General features: G+C 49.0%; 1 protein-coding gene across 3 annotated transcripts in view; it reads left to right on the top strand.

Annotated features, from left to right (window-relative positions):
• The window catches only part of Smoc1 (SPARC related modular calcium binding 1), a 167,783-nt gene extending 151,480 nt beyond the window's left edge, over positions 1 to 16,303 (top strand). For 2 of the 3 annotated variants that reach the window (XM_070031207.1, XM_070031224.1), the window contains exons 11-13: positions 8,446 to 8,690; positions 13,505 to 13,558; positions 14,063 to 16,303. In XM_070031207.1, coding sequence (XP_069887308.1) covers positions 8,446 to 8,690; positions 13,505 to 13,558; positions 14,063 to 14,079 — 316 coding nt within the window. In that variant the 3' untranslated portion in view covers positions 14,080 to 16,303. The remainder of the gene's footprint in view (positions 1 to 8,445; positions 8,691 to 13,504; positions 13,559 to 14,062) is intronic. The other variant, XM_070031215.1, reaches the window with a different exon arrangement.
• The last annotated feature ends 3,202 nt before the right edge of the window (positions 16,304 to 19,505 follow it).

Raw genomic sequence — 19,505 nt, 5'->3', positions numbered from 1 at the left:
GGCGGCTGAGATCTAAGGATTATGGTTCAAAGACAGCCCTGGCAGGAAAGTCTGTGAACCGCTTATCTTCAATTAAATACCACAAAGCTGGAAGTGGAGCTGTAGCTCAAGTGGTAGAGTACTAGCCTTCAGCGAAAGAGCTTAGAGACAGGGCCCAGGCCCTGAGTTCAAGCCTCAAGACCACCACCTTCCCTAAAAAAATAAAGAAATCTATCAGTGATTTCAAGCATTGAGGGCTTAGAAAGTATTCCCAACATATTTATGTTAACTAGAAAAATGGGAGAAAACTGGCATCTCAGCTGACTAGGGTGGCAGAAGTTAGCAAGACTCTATCTCAAAAACAAAATACAAACAAAAAGGCTGAGGTGTAACTCAAGTGGTAGGGTACTTGACTAACATGTGCATGGCCCTGGGTTCATTTCCAAGTCCCATAGAAGTCTCAGGTGTGGGTGGTCCCCTCCATGACTTCCTGAAGGTTGCTAGCTCTGACCATCAGCTCATGGATCTAGCCTCTCTATTCTACTTTAGATCCATAGAGACAAGACTTCAAGCTCCACCCCAGTGACCTCTGTAGGAACCCCAGTGCTTTTGTTCCCCAGGGCCTTGGTTACATGGAGGGACCGTGGATGGACCATGGATGGACCCTGTAGCCAAGGGAAGTTAGAGTTACTGCCTAACCCACATGGTACAGGTCAAAGAGATACCTACAGATAATAAAGAAATGTATGTTTTTTCATGCCAGCATATCCTTAGGAAAGAGGCTTTGCATAAAATCTTCTCTTTCAGGTTAGGTTTAATTTAGAGTTGGGAGATACTTTTAAAATACTTCCAAAAACATGTGTTTTTGTTTTTTAAAAAAATTATAATAAGCTTCTGTTAGCCTGGCCATGCTTGGTTCTGATAGGTACAAAAGGTTTAGACTGCTTTGAGTAGTTGTGTTACCTGGAGGCCTGACTTCTAATCACAGGAAGACAAAATATACCAGAAATAGTTTTTAAATCAAGGAAGATCAAGGAAGTATGTGTGTGTGTGTGTGTATGAGCGGGGAGAGGGAGAAGAGAGGGAGACTGGGAGAGAGAGAGGAAAGGAAAGAAAAGAGAGAGGGCTGGGAAGGTGGCTCAGTGGTAGAACACTTGCCTTGCATGCCTGAGGCCCTGGGTTCAATTCCTCAGCACCACATAAGCAAAAAGAAAAAAGCCGGAAGTGGCACTGTGGCTCAAGTGGTAGAGTGCTAGCCTTGAGCTGAAGAGCTGGGGGACAGTGCCCAGGCCCAGAGTTCAGGCCCCACGACCGGACCCAAAAAAAGAAAAAAAGAAAAAAAAAGAAAGGAGAGAGAGAGAGAGAGAGAGAGAGAGAGAGAGAGAGAGAGAGAGAGAGAGAGAGAGAGAGAGAGAGAGAGAGAGAGAGAGAGAAGAAACTTTATTAAGAAGTGCCTGGTCTGTGTTGCCAAATTTCCAGAGGGTTTAAATCCCTCTGGATCTTTCCCTTACATGTAGCCTAAGCTTTAGCGCATGCCTGAATGACCTTGCGATATGGTCTTCTTGTCTGGCTCTTCTTGGATAATTTTCCTCCCACCATTGTGTGTCCTCCTCATTGCCTCTAGGAAGTCACCCTGCCTACCTGCCTGGGCCCACCTCCAACCAGCAGTACCTTCATCCTACAAAGCAGTTCTCCTTTTTCCTATACTGGCTCCTGCTTATCCACTGAAACCTCACCTCTCAGAGACTACGCGGCCTAGAGGAGCTATTACTCAGTCACCTTCTGCCTCTGCGCCCCTTGTTAACTCTTGGCCTTGTGCTTGTCATGATGTGACATCCACCCAGCTCATGTGTCATCTGTTTCACCCACTGAGAACTTGAGTTCCACCAGAGAAGGAGCATTCACCCCCCTTTCCCCTGCTGTGTCCTCAGAATGTGCAATATTGCCTGGCACATAGGAGACAATGAAGAATATGTGTCAACAAATAGCAGTGGGCATGATGGGTAGGTAGCAGGGTGGATTCCTGAGGGTTCACTGACTACTGCAGGACTCAGTATAAGGTTTGGTGCAGCTGTCAGGTTCTCTGTGGTAGATCTTTGTAGAGCTCTAAGGCACCCTCCCTGGGCCTAAGGGATTTAAGACACTGTTGAGACAGTTATTTCTCTTGTGTGATGAAGGAGCAGAGGCACAGGACAGCTGGAGATTGGGTAACACATCTGGGACAGGGCTGAGGAAGAGAGGAAATCCAGGCTCCCTTGGGGTTTTGCCTTGGCTTTGGAATTCAGGCAGAGTTGGCATTGCAGGGCATGAAGTTGAAGAAGCTGTGTTTGAGTCCTCACCTCACACTCAGGGTCTGACCATTGAATTGACAATTGATGGACATCAGCTGAGACCGGTGGGAAGCAAGACTACATGAACACGGTGGGAGAAAGGACAGAAGGCATCTCTCCATCTCACATTTTAGCCTGCCCCTGGTATAAGCTTCATGTTGGGTTCTGGGGACATTCCAAGAAACAGGCACAGTCTCTAGCCTGGAGGAGGGATATAAACTATAGAACCATGTTAAAAAGCTAGTGTGAGCTAGCTGCTGGGACTCAGGGGAGGGAGGGCATGTGAGGCTTAATATAGGGAGTGAAATTGGAGCCCCATCTTCACCTACAGCTGGGACACACTCCCCCTCACCCCACAGACCACAGGTAAGGGCATCTCAGCATAGGCCACATATGAGTATTGAGGGATGAGGGAGGATGGAGGGGCCTGTGAATGGCCCCTGTGAATGGTAAGAGCAGTGTGGTTTGGCTCGGGAGGCAAGCTTTTGGATAGGCAGGAATGGAGACCGCAGAACTGGGCAGAGCCCAGGACATGCCCGGTCTCCTGTCTCATGCCAGGAGGCATCAGGAACCATAGGAGTACAGGGCACTTTTGAACAATCATCCTAATAGCCCTATGGGTTGTAAGGAAGTAAGAAAAGGGACAGGAAGGTTACAGCAGTTGTGACATAAGCCACAGTGACACTGTGGCTCAGAGGAGAGGTGAAGCTGCTGAAGCATTTGCAAAGAAATCAGAGCCATGGGAGCCTCTCTTTTCTGGCTTCAGCCTGAATGAGTGATGAGATCTGACACTAGACAAAGCAGAATGAGGTGTTTGCATAAACATCTGTGGTTGGTCATGGTAGGAGGCACCAACAGATACTGAATGGCATCTATCATCCGAGAGCACTTGCTGGATGATTGAGTTATTCCCTAATTCTTCCCACCAGAGCTCCTAGGAGCAGCCCTCTGCCTTAGCTCAGCCCACCCAGGGCACCACAGGCTTTATCAGTCTGGAAGCAAGACTTCCGAGATCCCGGGGAAGTAGAATACTTGGAGCAGGGGAACTCTCTCTCTCTCTCTCTCTCTCTCTTTGCTCTACCTGCCCTAGGGAAAGCCAGTCTTGAGGGGAGACTGGCAGGATGAGCCCTGTGAACCCCCTAGCCCTTCATGTAGCCCTAAGCCTCCTGTACAGTGTCTTTACTTTCCCTGCTCAACATGGATGCCCCTTGATGTCTTCACACAAAAGAGGCTGGAATGTGGCTGACTTGGCATTTCCCAGCCCCACTCGCACAGCTAGCAGGGCTGGGACCCAGCTCCAGATGGGGCTCAGTCAGTCTGCTTGGCTTGGCTCGTGCCTTCCTGCCATCCCGCCTTACCTTCTCTAAAATTGCTTAAGGCAGCAGAACTGGGCCCACGATCCTGGCCGAAGCAGGTTGTGGTAAACGGGGCTGGCTGTTGGGCTGTGCGGTGCAGCCAAGGCCTGGCAGGGATGAGGCTGCAGAAACAAAACTGAAAGTGCTGCTCAGGAGAGGCCTCTGTACCTCTGGGCCACAGCTCAGGCTCGGTGGGGCTGTGCAGGGAGGGACCTGGCTCCTGTGGTTTTTCCCATCCCTGGAGGTGGGAGTTACTAAAATAACTCAGAGGCAGGCAGCAGTATGGCACTGGACCATGGTCATCCCAAGTCTGGAAGGAGGTATTGTTTGGGTATGTTTTTTCTACACACCATATCCAAGGAAATGTGGGCATTCTGTCTACCTGATGAGCTCTTCGAGCAGAAGCATAATGTCACCTTTGGGGGAGGGGTGGTCATAGTGTGGAGCAAAGAATGTAGTTGTTTTTAGGAGCCACTGCACCCCCTAATTGAGGAGGGTCCCAGCCTGAGGAACAGCTTTGAACCCCAGCAGTCCTGACCCCAGTGGTTGTGTATGTGTGTGTTTGGGCAGGAGGGAGAATGATGTGGGAATCTATACCAGCATCTTCCCAGTGCCAGAGTGCAAGCTTCAGATGTTTTAAAAAGGAAACTTCCAGAAGGTTGTGAGAGATGGAGAAATCAGTGGGGTATGGATTTGAGGCCAAGGAATAAATAGTGGGGAGTGATCAGTGATAAGATGGATTCTGGCAAAGATAACCTGGGAGACTGTTGGAAAATCGGGGTAAGATTGTTATGTTGCTTCCCTATCTAATACTCCCCTGTGGGCGGGAAATCTATGCCATTAATGAAGGGGAAGGGAGGACATGGAGTTTCCTTTTACACATGCACACTGCTGGTTTGGTGATTCCAGGACTCCTGATAACTTAGCAAGAGTTCGTACAAGCCATAGGAGGCCCTTGCTGTCAACATTGCCTGCAACTAGGGCGTTTTCTTTTCTCTATTATGTTTCTTTTCTTCAGAAGTATGGAAACCATCCCAAATCTCACACAGAGACTGTCTTTTGGTCTCTCTTCTTTCAGGAGTATCATACTTAACTGATCCTCTGGAACCATGGCTGGAGTTTCTACCCCTGTGGATCAAGGGCTCTTTTACCTAAGTCCATGGACTTTGAATGGGTGTTAGGGAATCATTAATCCCTTAAAATGTATAGACTTCAGTGTATACAAATGGTTTACTTAGAGGCCTAGACCTTGGGCTTTGTTTTGGTTGTCAGATGTTTCCCCCATAGACACAAAACCAAGGAGTTCTCCATACCAAAGCACTTGGAGTTTAGCTAAGCCAAGGTGTTGAGTTCCCAAGTATGGCACTAGCTCTTCTCATCCCTAGAGTTTTCTTAGTGGAAGCTTCTGGAAGTCTAAGGAATTCACACTATGTGGGATGGAAGGGGTCAGGGGAAGGAGCTATGGGCCCCATAGAAGAGGGTGTGGGTCATGGCTTGGAGGGCCTCTCCCAAGGAAGTATGTCTTGTATTTAGCCCAGTGACCAGCTAAGGGATCTGGCAGGGGCCTGGGTACGCAGGCCAGCCGTGGATAGTCTAGGCTGCTCTGTACAGGGTATGAGAGAGGAGTGAAAAATCTCTAATTCTCCTGAGAAGAAAGACAGGGCAGCAAAGGAGAGTCAGAGGCCAGGAAGGGAGAAGGAGTCGGGGCCAGGTGATGACCACTGTCTGGCACAGAAGGAAAATCTTGGAAGCAAAACTAGTTCTTGCTGCAAACTAGCCTGAAGGAGGTTGGAGGGGGTAGCTCTATCAATAGAATTGCTGAAAACTGGACAGGCAGGAGCCCCAGGAACACGTGTTGGAGGGAGCGAACCTTCCCTGGCAGGGCCTCTGGGTGGGATGACTTCATCCCTTCCCGTCTGAGCCACTGAGGCTTTATTATTCCAGCCTCAAGGTAGACATGACGCTATACTGAACCTAAAGGTTAAAGGAAGTTGTCTTCCCCTTGGAGCTCTCCTGGCTCCCTGGCAGGAGGGCTGGGGGTGGGGGCATCTCTGACCACCTCACATAGCTTTCCAAGTCTCTCCTCCTGCGTCCTCCACAGCTCAACTCCTCCCCAGTGTCCAGGCCAGAGAATTTCTGCCCGTTCACCTGACACGCACTGCAGGGACAGTCTTAAGAGTGAATGTTACAGATAAACGGAGGAAGAGTAACAACACCAAAACACTTGCAGCGCAATCTGAGCTCTGCAGCCCAAAACCACCTGTGCCTGGTTTCCCTGGCAAACTAACCAGATCCCCCAAAGAGTCGGTGGCCAGCAGTTCTGCATGACTCCCTCACACCTTCTCCCAGGGACAAACTGAGTTAAGCCAGTCAAGATGACCTCCGCTGGGTACTGCCAGTTACACCCTTCTAGAATCTTTCTAGGATGCCCAGAGGAGCATACCAGAATTGAAGTCCAGCCCCTTAGGAACAGAATGGGTACCTAGCCAGGATGACTGGCTTAATTTGTTGTTGTTATTAGCAAAACCTTTTTGTTTCCCCTTGAACTTTTTTTTCCCCCATTCCTGGGGCTTGAACTCAGGGCCTGGGCATTGTCCCTAAGCTGCTTTTGCTTAAGGCTAGCCCTCTACCATGTGAGCCACTGTGCCACTTCTGGCTTTTTCTGCTTATGTGGTACGGAGGAAAGGAACCCAGGGCTCCATGCATGCTAGGCAAGCACTCTACCACTCAGCCATCTTCCCGGCCCTTGAACTTTGAAGTTGCTTGGGAGGTGTGTCACAGGGGAGGGAGTTTGCTGGCTCAGTCATGAGAGAGGGATCAGAAATAGTCACCTTCTCCTCAGCACAACCCAGAAAAGAAGGTAGCATGAGTAATCACCTTGGACATTTTCTTGCCAAGTACGATTTCAGCATGTGCTGGCAGACGCCATTCTTGTGGTACTCGTGTGTGCTCTGTCCAAGTACACACTGAATATTTGAATGTGTGAGACTCTCATCCTTAATGTATTCCCCTCCCAAGGGCAAGTTACCAGGCCTTTGAACATGGGGCCTGGTTCACATTCACTCATTGTCAAGCCCTGGGAACAGTAGCCCCGAACAAGTATGTGTCTGTTCTTCTGGTTAGGTGGTCCAGCTAGCCCCTCTGGAATAGATCCATCATTGGCTTTAAAGAGCAAAAGTATTGTTATCATCTTGAATCCTTTTCTTTTTCTTTCTTTCTTTTTTTTGTACTGGTCCTGGGCCTTGAACTCAGGCCCTGAGCACTGTCCCTGAGCTTCTATGCTCATGGCTAATACTCTACCACTTGAGCCACAGCTCTGCTTCTGGCATTTTGGTAGTTAATTGGAGACGAGTCTAATGGGCTTTCCTGCTCAGGCTGGCTTTCAATCCTGATCCTCGGGTTTAAGTCTTCTGAATAACTAAGATTATAGGTGTGAACCACCAGTACCCAACTGGCTCCTTTTTATAGGAAAAGATGGTGTGTAAATAAATAAAATAGATGGGTAGGCAATGCATACCATTATATGCCTAAACATTGTCTGTATCACTTCACAGTCATAAGAGCTAGTGTGGACTGTGCTACATGTGGTTATTACTGTATGTTTGGACACCAAAACATTTCCCTGGTCATTCTAGTCCAGTGTCTTTCAGCAGACTCACCTGGAGGTAGGTGCTAGTTAATAGCTAGTCTCCTGAGCTCACCTTGGACCTCTTGACCCAAAACCTCAGGTTGGAGAGTCTTGCCCCAGAAAGTCTGGGATCTACTTATTTTAGAAGCTGGACCAAGTGTCCTCTTCTCTCAGTTCTTCCTATAACTGGCACCCAGCAACAATGCCGTGAGAGCATTAGCCTTTCCAGTTAAGTGTCACTGCTATTTCCATCTCTTTGAGACAGTGACCAGCATGACGTTAGGGTTAACCTTCCCTCTTTGGGCACTTTCTCAGGGTCTGGCCTGGCACTGAGCATGTGTTACATACTCAGAGTATGTGAGGGTGGGCACATAAATGAGAAAAGTGTCTTGTCTGACAGTAAGCAAGTCAGGAGAAGGCACATAGGTCTACTGACGTGGGTTAAATCCAGCCAATGTATCTTGAGTACTCATCTTGTACCAGACTATTCCTGGCTGCAACAGAGAGTGAGGCAGGTCCATGTAATAGAGATCACTCACTTGAAGACTCCAAGAATTATCCAGTCTTGGGATTGGACAAGCTTTTAGATTGAAAAAGATGGCTTGATGCTGCCAATTTCTGAGCCGCTCTGGGAGGTTTTGTCTTAGAGGAGCCATTTTTACTTGACTGCTGGCAGCCTATACCACAATACCTGAGACTGGGCAATTTCTTGATAAGAGAGGTTTATTTTGACTCATGGTTCTGGAAGTCCAAGAGCAGACTATCAGCATCTGCTTGGCTTCAAATGAGGGCCTCATGCAACCTGAACATGATGTAGACAGCAAAAGGGAAGCAGTCACGGGCAAAGACAGGAGAGACTGGGGGGGACGTACATTTCAGAACAACCCCCTCTTGGGAAAACTAATTCATTCCTGAAAGAACGAATCCAGCCTCTCGAGAAAGACATTAATCCTGCTTCAAGGTTCTGCTTCTACCTCCCAACGGAGCTACACCAAAAACCGAATTTAGCGTGAATTTTGGCAGGACAAACCACATTCAAACCATAGCAAATACCTTGGCATTTGGCCATGTGGGTGAGAGTTTCGTGGTGCCGATGGTCCCCCAAAGACTCTAAGTGGTGTTTTCTGGGATGGGGATTTCTGTTCATGGCTAGGTTCTCAGAGCCAGACCCCAGCCACACTCTGGAGGAGCGAGTGGTGCACTGGTATTTTGGTCAGCTGGACAGCAACAGCAACAATGACATTAACAAGCGTGAGATGAAGCCCTTTAAGCGCTACGTGAAGAAGAAAGCCAAGCCCAAGAAATGCGCCCGGCGCTTCACCGACTACTGTGACCTGAACAAGGACAAGGTCATCTCCCTGCCGGAGCTGAAGGGCTGCTTAGGGGTTAGCAAAGAAGGTGAGTGCTGGGCCCCCCAATGCTTCTGGCCTTTTCACACTTGCCCTGCCCTGGCACAGGGCCGAAGGGCCTTTCCGAGAAATGAGGTTCCACGCTTTCATTTATTCAGCAGCTGGGAGCGTGTTGTTCACATACATTGTGCTCTTGTATGAGATTGCATTCGTAGGGTTGGCCAGGCTGTAGAAGAAGTAGAGCCACACCTGTCATGCCTCAGTGTAGCAGAAGATGTTTTGTCCTCCCATGGAAGAGTGAAGAATGTGCCAGGTAGTATTGGTGGTCGGTGTGTGTGTGTGTGTGTGTGTGTGTGTGTGTGTGTGGTGTGTGTGTGTGTGTGTGTGTGTGTGGTGTGTGTGTGAGTGTAGGAAGAACAGAAAGTGAAGTAGGGCTTGCTCCATGGAGTCACTCTGGGATGACTAACCTTCCAAGGTCACTGTGGAGGTCATCTCAATTCTTAGTCAACCAGATTGAGTAAACAATGCATATGAGGGACATTTATGGGATAGTTCTGAAAGGGACATACCTAGCACTTCCTATAGTTCGCTGGCTCAGGCACTAGTGCTCAGGCACTAGACCATATCAACAGGTAGGGAAGGGTGACAGGAGGCAAGGTAAAGTGGGAGAGTCTTTGAATCCAGCGGGAAGGCCTAATGAAAGGTAGTTGGAGAGGTCCTGCCAGAGAAATGATATGATCAGTTTTGCCTTCAAAAGTTATTCTGGCTGCACTGGAGGAAATGGAGTAGAGAAGATCAAGGCCACCATCATCTAACAGGCATAGCACAGTCCAGGAGAGAAGCCGTGGAGGGCCAAGTTATGAAGTCCCAAGGAGAAGAGGGAGTGGACTGGTAGCTGAGTGGACAAGGGAACACAGGTTTGTGTGCGCATGTAGGCTAGGGTTGTTCACTGAGATGGGAATCATGGAAAAGCTGACGGGGGTTAGGGTGGGGAAAGATGGTGAGTGGGCTGGAGAGGAGAGCTGTGCGATGAAGATACAGGTTGGGGTGATGCTGACTTACTGGAAAGGGAAGCTTTGGCGAGGCTTATATTGGTCAGGGAGGGTTTGCCATAAGCAGACACAAGGGCCTCTCCTTTTTTCTGGTTGTCAGTGTCCAGGGAGCCTTTCTGGACTTCCCCTGAAGCCTTGCTGGGTACCAGATGTCTGCCAGGCCCAGCAGAGGCACAGGGCCTGAAGGAAGCAGCTGCAGAAAGCGGTGAAGCAGAGTGGGGTGGGAATGCAAGAATCATGGGTCGTCCGGGTCATCCGGACACCTCTCAACCCAGATGCAGCTGGGGGTTAGGCTTTAGTTTCAAGTCACTTCACAGCGTGGCCCACAGGCCTTAGGGTGCTTTGGAGCACATCTGCTCAGTTTCTTGACTGAAATTAACCTCCTGACCTTTCTCCCCAAAGGTGGCATTAGGGGGACCAGAGAAGAACCACCAGTGACTGACTCCTGACCATGCTTCCTTTGGAAGTGCCTGTGTCTGCGCAGGCCTGAGACATGTCTGTGCATGTGTCTGTAATGCCCATGCCTGTCCGGCCTGGCATGTCTCTGTACATGTGTGCCTATCTGTGTGCATCTCCCTATGTGTGCGTACACAGGTGCACATGTCTTTTTCCTATGTCTTTCCAGGGTGCATGCACACATAGCTATACACTTGTGTACACATTGCACATGTGTGTGCATCAATGTGTGTGATGGAGTAGTGTGTGTGATAGGACATGGAGTTACGAGAAAGACAGCATCTCCCTTACTGAAAGCGCTCGGTAAACCTTAAATGTTGCTATGCTGCCTGAGGTCATTGCTTTGCTCAAGGGCACTTAGCACACTGTGTTACAATTTTCTTTCCCAATTCCCCCTCGGAACCATGGACTCTCATCTCGGTTCCTAACCTCTAGCACAGTACATGGCATCTAATAGCTGCTCATTAAATCCCTGTCAGATGCACAGGTGAGCAAATGAATGGCTGGGTGTGGGGTTGCTCTGGGCAGTGATAGCTCACAACAGTACTCACCTGCAGGGTTGGGTGGAGAGGAGGCTGTGAAGATGTAAAGCCCACAAGGACGCAGAGCAGAATTCTTCTCTCTGCAGCTCCACATCGACACACAGCACAGCATATAGTGCCTTAGCCCACGGGAGCTTGCAGCCAAAAGACCCCCTCAGTTCTCTCTCCATGTTGCAATTGAGGAGCTGGGGCAAGTCTAGAGAGGCGTTGTGATTTGCACACATGAAGTAGCACCATTGACAGTCCCTGGCGCACCTGAAGGACCTAGGGCCTGACAGCTGAGCCCTCCACAAAGAGGACCATAGCGAGTCTGAACACAATGCCCTTTACAAGCAGGTGACTTTTGTTGTCTGTGGAAGCCGAAGGAGTGGCCTATGGTAAGTCCAGGGCAGTGAGGGGCGGATGCGGCCTTGGGGCAGTGTGAACTGGAGCAGAGGCTTCTGGGGGCAGGGTGCTGCCAGCCCCGTGAGAGAGAAAGCTATGGTTTTCAGCCAAGAAGTGCCTATCCAGAAGCCTAGGGGAGGGGTAAGGACAATGGACTAGGCAAGTTGGGACTCCCTTGAAGTCTGATAGGCCTGGCTCTGCCACCTGCCAGCTGTCTCACTGAGCCATTTAAACTCTCTGGGCATCAGTTTCCTTGTCTGCAAAATGGAGATAATAGTGTCCATCTCACAGATTGGATATGAGGATTTAACACGACAAAGCATGTAAAGAATGTAGCACGGTGCCTCTCTCACAGAAGAAATTAGTCACAGTGTAGACACGCTCCCTCTGTCTTTTTGCTCTAGCTGTTCTTGGGGCAACAAATAAGCACTTGAGTCGTAGGTGAGTAGCTGCTTCAGGGAATGGAGCTCCTACCTGGGTCATCTGGTGTCATGTGGTGCCCTCTGGTGGCATGATCTGGGCTTGCACCCTGAGTGAGGGCACAAGGTGTTTGTGGAGAGGATCTACAGATTGTAGTTTTGAGTCTGAAGGACCAAAATGTCATAGATGCCACGTGAACACAGCTGGGTTTTTGTTGTTGTTGTTGTTGTTATTGTTGTTGTTGTGCTTACCATCCAGTCTTCCCATTGGAGAGCTGACTTGGTTTTACAGAATGGAAAAGCTAAACATTCTGAAATCAGGGGCCTCTTTCTTAATTGGAATTTTCCAATTTATAAAGCATTTTCAGGACTGTTGCCACCATCCTGAGAAGCAAGCGAGATGGGTGGAGACCAGCGCCTCCACGCGTCAGAAATGCTAGCTCTCCCTGAAAATTGCCTGAGGATACCTCCTCCCCCTGGCTTCCTGCTCTAGCCTCCTTGGTGGTCCAGAGTACAGGTGCAGAGTCAGATAGCCAGGTCTGAATTTGCTTATTCATCCTGAGTAGTTAATTGGCATGTCTGAGCATCTGTTTTATCATCATAAGATGGGAATATTTTTATCCCTATCAGATAACTTGCCCTGAGATTGCAGAGACACCCTCCTGACTATCCATTTTGTTTCCTGAGTCTCAGCTTGGTGGTGAGGACTGCTGTATGCCCCATGGGGTGTGTGTGTGTGTGTGTGTGTGTGTGTGTGTGTGTGTGTGTGTGTGTGTGTGTGTGTGTGTGTGTGTGTGTGTGTGTGTGTGTGTGTGTGTGTGTGTGTGTGTGTGTGTCTCTGTGTGTGTCTCTGTGTGTCTCTGTGTGTCTCTGTGTGTCTCTGTGTGTGTGTGTGTGTGTGTGTAGCTGTTGGGTGAAGAAATGGCATTTAAAGCCAGGCAGCCTAGCTCTGCCCCTTCCCACCCTCCTGCCTTGGGGGTCTATCCATCTTAATGAGTTTGTGTCCTCATCTGAAAAGTTGGTTACATTAATTGCTGTTTCGTGTCCACCCCATGTTCTGTTTCTCTTGGGTCTTAAGAAATGTTGGGGGATGCTGACTTAGGGAGTCACGTGACCCATGGATAGGCTTTGCTTCCACAGCACTGGAAATTCCCCCAGAGCCTTTTGTCCTCCAAGAATTGAGCTGCTCCTTGGGGACAATCCTGTGAGGAAGGCAGAGCAGAGGCTCTGTGCTGAGATTCCCTTTTCCACCCTCTATGCCAATCCAGAGGCTTCAGAGACGTGGTAAGAGCTGTAGAGAGCTGGCCTGGCTTTCAATGTGTTTCCCCAGCTCCCTGTTTCTCCTTTGGATAGCCAGGCCCCTACAGGAGCAGCCATGACCAGTTTCCAGAACTGCCTGGCACTGCATGACCAGGAGCTAGGTGCAAGCAGACTGGGACTTGGACCATGAGGCAGTCACTTTGAGCCTCTGCCTCCAGACTTAGTAGATAAAAGGGCTGTGATTCCTTCTACCTCTGACATCTGTGACCTGGAGAACCAAGACTAAGAAAGTTCTAGAAATGTCCATCAGCATCGCTTTGTTAATAGCTGAGGGAACTCCAAAGAAACACTCCAAGCCAGGTGTGGTAAGTCGCTGCTGTAATCCCAGCTCTTGGGAAGCTGAATCAGGAGGACCACGAGTTTGAGAGCATCTTGGGATTCATAGGAAGACTCCGGTTTCAAAAAGTAAAAGCAAAACCAAACAAACCAACAAAACCCCCAAAGGACTCCCCAACAGGTGCCCGGCCATATGAGAAAGAGATTTTGTTTAAGGTGTTGGTAGACAGTGGGTTCACCAGGCAGAAGAACATGGCCACAGACACTCACAGCACTGAAGGCTGACCCATTCAGCCTCTGGCTGTTTCCCAAGCGCATCGTTACACTCCGGTTAGAACTGGGGTGGAGAGGTGGCACAGATGTAGAAGCCCGGCTCAGGGCCTTCCCCTTGTCACATGTTCCTGTTTGTTACAGGTGGTAGCCTTGGCAGCTTCCCCCAGGAAAAACGAGCAGGCAGCAACCCATTCAGTAAGTGGCCTTCTTTCTGGGCTCCCTCCTTTCCTGTCCAGACCCCCTGCTGAAGCTTTGCTAGCTCAGTGGAATGAAGCCTTTAGCCAAGTCCCTTAAAGCTGCATGCTCTATGTCTTTACTGAGAACATAAGAGAAAGATAGAGTCTGTGCTAAAAGGATTCTGCCATTTCTACCCATCAACAAGCACAGCCATTTCCTCCTAGCCCTAGACTGCAAGGCTGGCATCTGGAGGTAGTGTGACTTGCGCAGGGTGCCCTCCACCCTGTGCTTAGTAGGCCATGTCACGTGGTTCCAGGTGCCACCCAGCTGCCTCAGAGTGGCAAAGGATGGGCTGTGAAAGTCTTACCTGCAAGTCAGGTCACCTGGGCCTCACCTGGCCCAAGTCTAAAAGGCTGCTCTTAGGGGAAATGGATTTCTACAGCTAGGCGCTTTTGTATTCCCACCTCTTAACTTCTGCTTTTTCACACCTGTTTCTTTTTGCGCTCTCCTTCCCCCTCCCAGTAGGACGCCTTGTTTAAGGAGCAGAAAAATCAAAGGGCTGCTGGAGAGTCCGTGGAGACAAGAGGACCATCAGACACCTCGCCCTCAGCACTGCCTACGGCCCGGCCACATCCCGTGTCACAGAAGTGATGTCCACTGTGTTTGCACTTTTAATTACTCGTCTCTGTGTGTTTTGTTTCTGGTTTCCTTTGTAAACACCAATATGTAATACCACAGTGGGGAAAGGAAAGGGAAGAAAGACTTGTTTACTCTCTCTCTCTCTCTCTCCCTCTCTCTCTCTCTCTTATTGTATGTTTTTTGGATCTGCTACTGACAACTTTTAGGGATTTTTTTTGGGGGGGAGGGAGGGTGTTGTTGGAATGGAGAAGAAAGAGATTTATATACTGTATATAAATATATATGTAAATTGTATAGTTCTTTTGTACAGGCATTGGCGTTGCGGTCTGTTTCTTTCCTTCTCCCTGCGGTGGGTCGTAGGTTTTCAGGACTCATAATCCAGCTTTTAGAACCTAGGACTTTATCCTCAACCTACCTGGATTGCATCAGAGAGAGCACCTGGGCATGGATAGATGGAAGCTTGTGATTACATTTCCAACGTTGTGAGGAGTGTATGGCCCTGCAAGTCAAAATTGACTCTCAAGGGGAGTTGGACTGGGAAGAGGAGACAGCCCAGGTCATGTGACAGCCAACGTGGGTTCCAATTCTGCCCCAGGCTATGTGTTTCTGGGTACTGGACCCCACCAGAGGACTGAGGCCTGTAGGTGGGCAAGGCTTTGCGCTAGGTTAGTGTAAACATTTCATATAGACTTCGTACTGTGTGCAGGACAGGAAGGTGAGACCCAGGACATAGGAAGAAAGAGATGCACAGTTGGGGCTTTTGTTTAGAGGATGTTTGGTATTTAGCAACACAGGAAGAGGGTTAGAAGCCTGGACAGGTGAAGGTTGCTCAGCAAACCCACACATGAGACCCCCAAGCCTCATGTTGGGGCTAGACTGGGTTTTCACCTCCACTAGCTCTCAGTGCTGTCCTCAGCACAGGCCCGAGGGAAGAGGTGGACCAATCGTCTTGTTGATAACACAGGAGTTTTGTTGTTTTGTTTTCTTTCTTTCCTTTTTCTTTTCGCGCTGGCATTGGGACTTGAACTCAGGGCTTGGGCTCTATCCTTTAGCTTTTTTGCTCAAGGTTGGTGCTCTACCACTTGAGCCACACTTCTACTCTGGCTTTCTGATAGTTACTTGGAAATAAGAGTTTCCTGGGCTTTCCTGCTCAACATGGCTTTGAACCATGATCTTCAGATCTTAATCTCCTAAGTAGCAAGGATTATAGGCATATGCTGCTGGCACTCAGCGTCTCGTTTCATTGTTTTTAAAGCCAAGATTGGAGTTCCTCCTCTTCCTTTAATTTCTCTTATGAGCTCCACAGCCTAAAGGGCAAGGCTAGAAATAAAATTGATCTTGGATCTATTTCTGCTTTCCCCAGAAAAGGAATAATGACCCAGTTAAAGAGAAATCCAGGCTTTTGACAGACTGTTGCCAGGATGCCAGTGTAGGCTGACCAGCCTCAAGGCAGGCACTCAGCTTCCTCTACTCAGGTGGCATGCATGTTTTTATGGCCTTCGGAAGGAGCATGAGACTCCTTCTCCTAGTGTCGCTTCCCATAGGCAGCCATGGCTGCAGCGTGAGGGGTCATGTAGTCCAGAAACGGGGTCCACATCAGACCATTCTTGGTACTCAGCCTTCCAGCATCCTCTTAGAGATGATTTTCCATGTGGGGTCTGGGAGGTGTGGGTCCTGTCATCACTGCGTGGTCTTCACAGGATTTGAGCTGGTAGAGTCTTGGACTAGAGAAGGTTCCTGCTGATCTTGGAGGAAGTGGAACGGGTTGTCTCAGGGATGCCTGATGGCTTCATCCTGATGTGGTGAGGTAGAAAGGAAGCCCTCTCCCAGATCCATGTCTAGAAAACAGTGTGCTAGAGCTGGTGTAGAGCTAGAGCTGGAGCTGGAGCTAGGGCTAGAGTAGATCTAGAGCTAGAGCTGGACCTGGAGCTAGAGGTAGATAGGGCTGGTGCTAGATGGACCTTGAAGGAGACCATAGACTCACTTTCTAGCCTGGAGGAAGCAGAGAAGACTCCTTGTAGTCATTTGTAATCTTCCCCAGCCATCCTCTCTCTCACATACATGTGTAGACTGTGTTGTATGTTTTTCCTTTGTGAGGGAGAGAGGGAAGGAGGGAGGGAAGGAGGGAGGGAAGGAGGGAGGGAGGGACACTATTTGTAGCTTGTTTTATAAAAAATTAAATAAATAAATAAATAAAAATGAACAAACCTTGGCAGCTGTTGCCTCTTCCTCTGGGTGGCCTCCTCTGATGAAAGTCTCTATTTCCTAGAAGGCTTTGTCATCACAGCAGGGTATCCAGAAGTGGCCACTAGGGTGCTCTTAGCCGGTGTTTACCATGCGTGTACGTACTGTAATTGTCCCTCTTTCTTCCACCCATGCAGTTGGCCCCTGGCATCTCCCTTCCTGATGCTCTCCTCCCTTCCAGCCCTGGCATTTAAGGGATATTGCTGGCAGAACTGTGAGGATGGACCTGGGGACAAGACCATTCCACAGCATCAGGGCTGGTATGGGGGTGGGTGGGTGGACATGTCTGCCATGATCCAGATCACAAGAACCCTGGGCTGGGAGGCAGGTAGGAGGCAGACCCTCCATGGGGTTCCTGTGCTCCAATTCTGTGGGGGGATATTTCAGGTGGAAGCTGTGGCTGAGGTCTGCAGAATGCCTTTCTGGATGGGGCTTGACAGTGGGGATGGGAGCTTAGATTTCATCCTGTGTGATACCTTCTGGCCATGCAAGGTTGCCCCTGGAAATGACCCCTCCCACAACTACAAAACTTAGTAACTCCTCCAGGTAACTTTTGCTACCTTAGCCCTTGTCCTTTGAAGACAAGTGCACAGAAGATAATTCCCCTGCATCCTCTTCTCTATTAAGTATTCTTGGGGCAGGGTCTGTGCCCTTGACTATGGGTGCACAGGGACCTTCTCATCCACAGCTGCACCCCTCCCCTGTCCCTTCTCTGCTTCAGAAACACACACACACACACACACACACACACACACACACACACACACACACACACAGTCTTAGGGCTTGAACTCAGAACTTGGCACTATCCCTGAGCTTTTTTTGCTCAAGGCTAGCACTTAAGCCAGCGCTCCACTTCTGGCTTATTTGAGGAGATAGTTTATTGGAGATAAGAGTCTCATGGACTTTTGTGCCCTGGCTGACATTGAAGCTCAATTATCAGCTCTCAGCTTCCTGTGTAGCTGGGATTGCAGGTGTGAGCCCCTGGCTCCAGAAGATAACTTTTAGTGATGTGACATGAAGCTTCACATGGGAAATCCAATCTTTTCCCTCCCTGTATCCTTCCCCACTGCCTAGTTTTAGCCATTTTCTCCTGCATCATACCTCCTCCCTGTTCAAAATGAGAACTCTGATTTTTGAGGAGTCATTCTTGAAACCTAGAGAGAAGCCATCCTGGGCTGAGTTGGCCCCAAAAGGTATGACATGACTTCCTTGAGCATAAGACCCCTTTAAATCCTTGACTGGTATGACATGGGCTTGCTGGAGACTCTCCAATCTCTGCAAAGCCCAGAAACTAGAGCTGGCATAGAGAAGGAGGGCTGAGAAAGCTTCACAACATTCTTCTTGAGATATAGGCTGGAGATTGTAAGAAGGACCACAGGATTATGGCAGGAACCTCACTAAGGTGAAAGAGTAGGGGTCTGGCAGACCTAACTACCCACAGAGACCTTGACTTAGATCCAGAAGGTCCACTTCTCACTCTAGTTCAGCCACTGAATTATCCCCTTCTGCCTGGGTAACTCCCTTCACCTTCTATGGATTTGGATTGCTTGTGTCCACAGCTTTCTCTACCACACGTGGGGCAAGTGTGAGTTACGTTGAAGGAAACTTGTTTTCAGGAGAGGGAGGCACTTGCAGAGAGAGGGGGAAAGGCCAAGACAGGCTAAGGATCAAATAGGTGAAGGAGGGTTGGCAGAGAATGGTGAGAAAGGAAGAAGTACATGTTCAAGACATCAACCAAAGGAGAAAATAGCTGTGAGAGGAGCCATGCAATCAGGCTGTGCTTCACAATGTAGGAAGGAAAAAGTGAGAAGCAGATGGACCAAAGGTGGAGAGACAGGCAAAGAGAGGGAAAGGAAGTAATGAGAGGTGTCAAAAGGAGCCTTGAGGAAGGATCACATTAATGGAGGAAAGCTGTGATTGGCTGGCTAGAAGGATGGAGGGTGGCCCAGGCAGGGGACAGTGCAGGGCAGAGCATGAGAGGAATGTAAGATGTGGGAAGGGTGGAGAAATCGGACGTGGGGGGAATGGGAAGCAAGCTAGGTGTCTCTGATATGCCGATGGTGTTTGAGACTTTCATATAGTAGCTAGAAAGTTCCACAGGGAAGCATATGCACTGCTTCTATTCAGAATTGACAAGCAAGTGAACTGTGCTTAAAATCTGCTGCATGATTTCAGACAGATTTCAGCCCATGTCACTTCCAAATCCAGGCTTCTGGATGCTTCCACCTAACTGCCCTACAAGCCTTGCCGACCAATTATGCCTAACATTGAACAAGAAGTATCTTCACCTGCTATCAGTACTGGGCACCTTGAAATCTCAGAGCTGACTTCCCCTCCTCCTTCAAATGACTAGTTCAGCACCAAGTCCTGTAAATTCTCCCTCTTTATTCTCTCTTCTCTATGGCCTCCCCTCCGTCTTCCCTGTCACCATCCCAGCTTATGTAGGAAGTAACTTACATAAGCTGGGATGTAGGAAGTTATTTCTACATAAGCTGGTGGTGTAAATGGCCTCTGGTGTTCACATCTTCCACTCCCTGCCTTTACTGTGCTCACAATGTGGACAGCCCAGACCCCACTAATAAAAGCAAGTCAGATTGGGATACTCTCCTGCTTAAAGTGTCCTGTTGACTAGAACATTGAAGCTCTAATCCCCCAATGTGGCTGGTACTGCATCTAGGCTTTTCAGAAGGGTAATTTGACTAGGACTCTAATCTAGGGCTGCTATCCTTATAAGAAGAAACACCAGAGGTATCTCTCTGCACAGCCAGAGGAATGCAGTGACAGATGGCCCTCTAGATGAGCTAGGAAGACAGGCCTCACCAGAAACCAATTCTGATGGCACTTTGACCTTGAACTTTTAGCTCCCAACACAGTAAAGAAATAAACTTGTTATTTATGCCACCTAGCCTGTAGTAACTACTGTACCATGACCGTAATCCCTTTCAGGATCATTAGAACTGTTTTGGTGTAGTACACAGGGCTACACATCTTTGTTGGTCCTGACCTTCTCCCATGCACACATTCATGTAAAATGCACAAGTCACTATGGTACCATCCATGTGCTACATTGCTGAGTATC

The sequence above is a fragment of the Dipodomys merriami genome, unplaced genomic scaffold, assembly GCF_024711535.1.
Source record: "Dipodomys merriami isolate MVZ:Mamm:240054 unplaced genomic scaffold, mDipMer1.0.p SCAF_1, whole genome shotgun sequence".
Lineage (NCBI taxonomy): Eukaryota > Metazoa > Chordata > Mammalia > Rodentia > Heteromyidae > Dipodomys > Dipodomys merriami.
The sequence above is the reverse complement of the archived record's forward strand: the minus strand, read 5'-3'. Positions and strand labels throughout refer to the sequence as shown.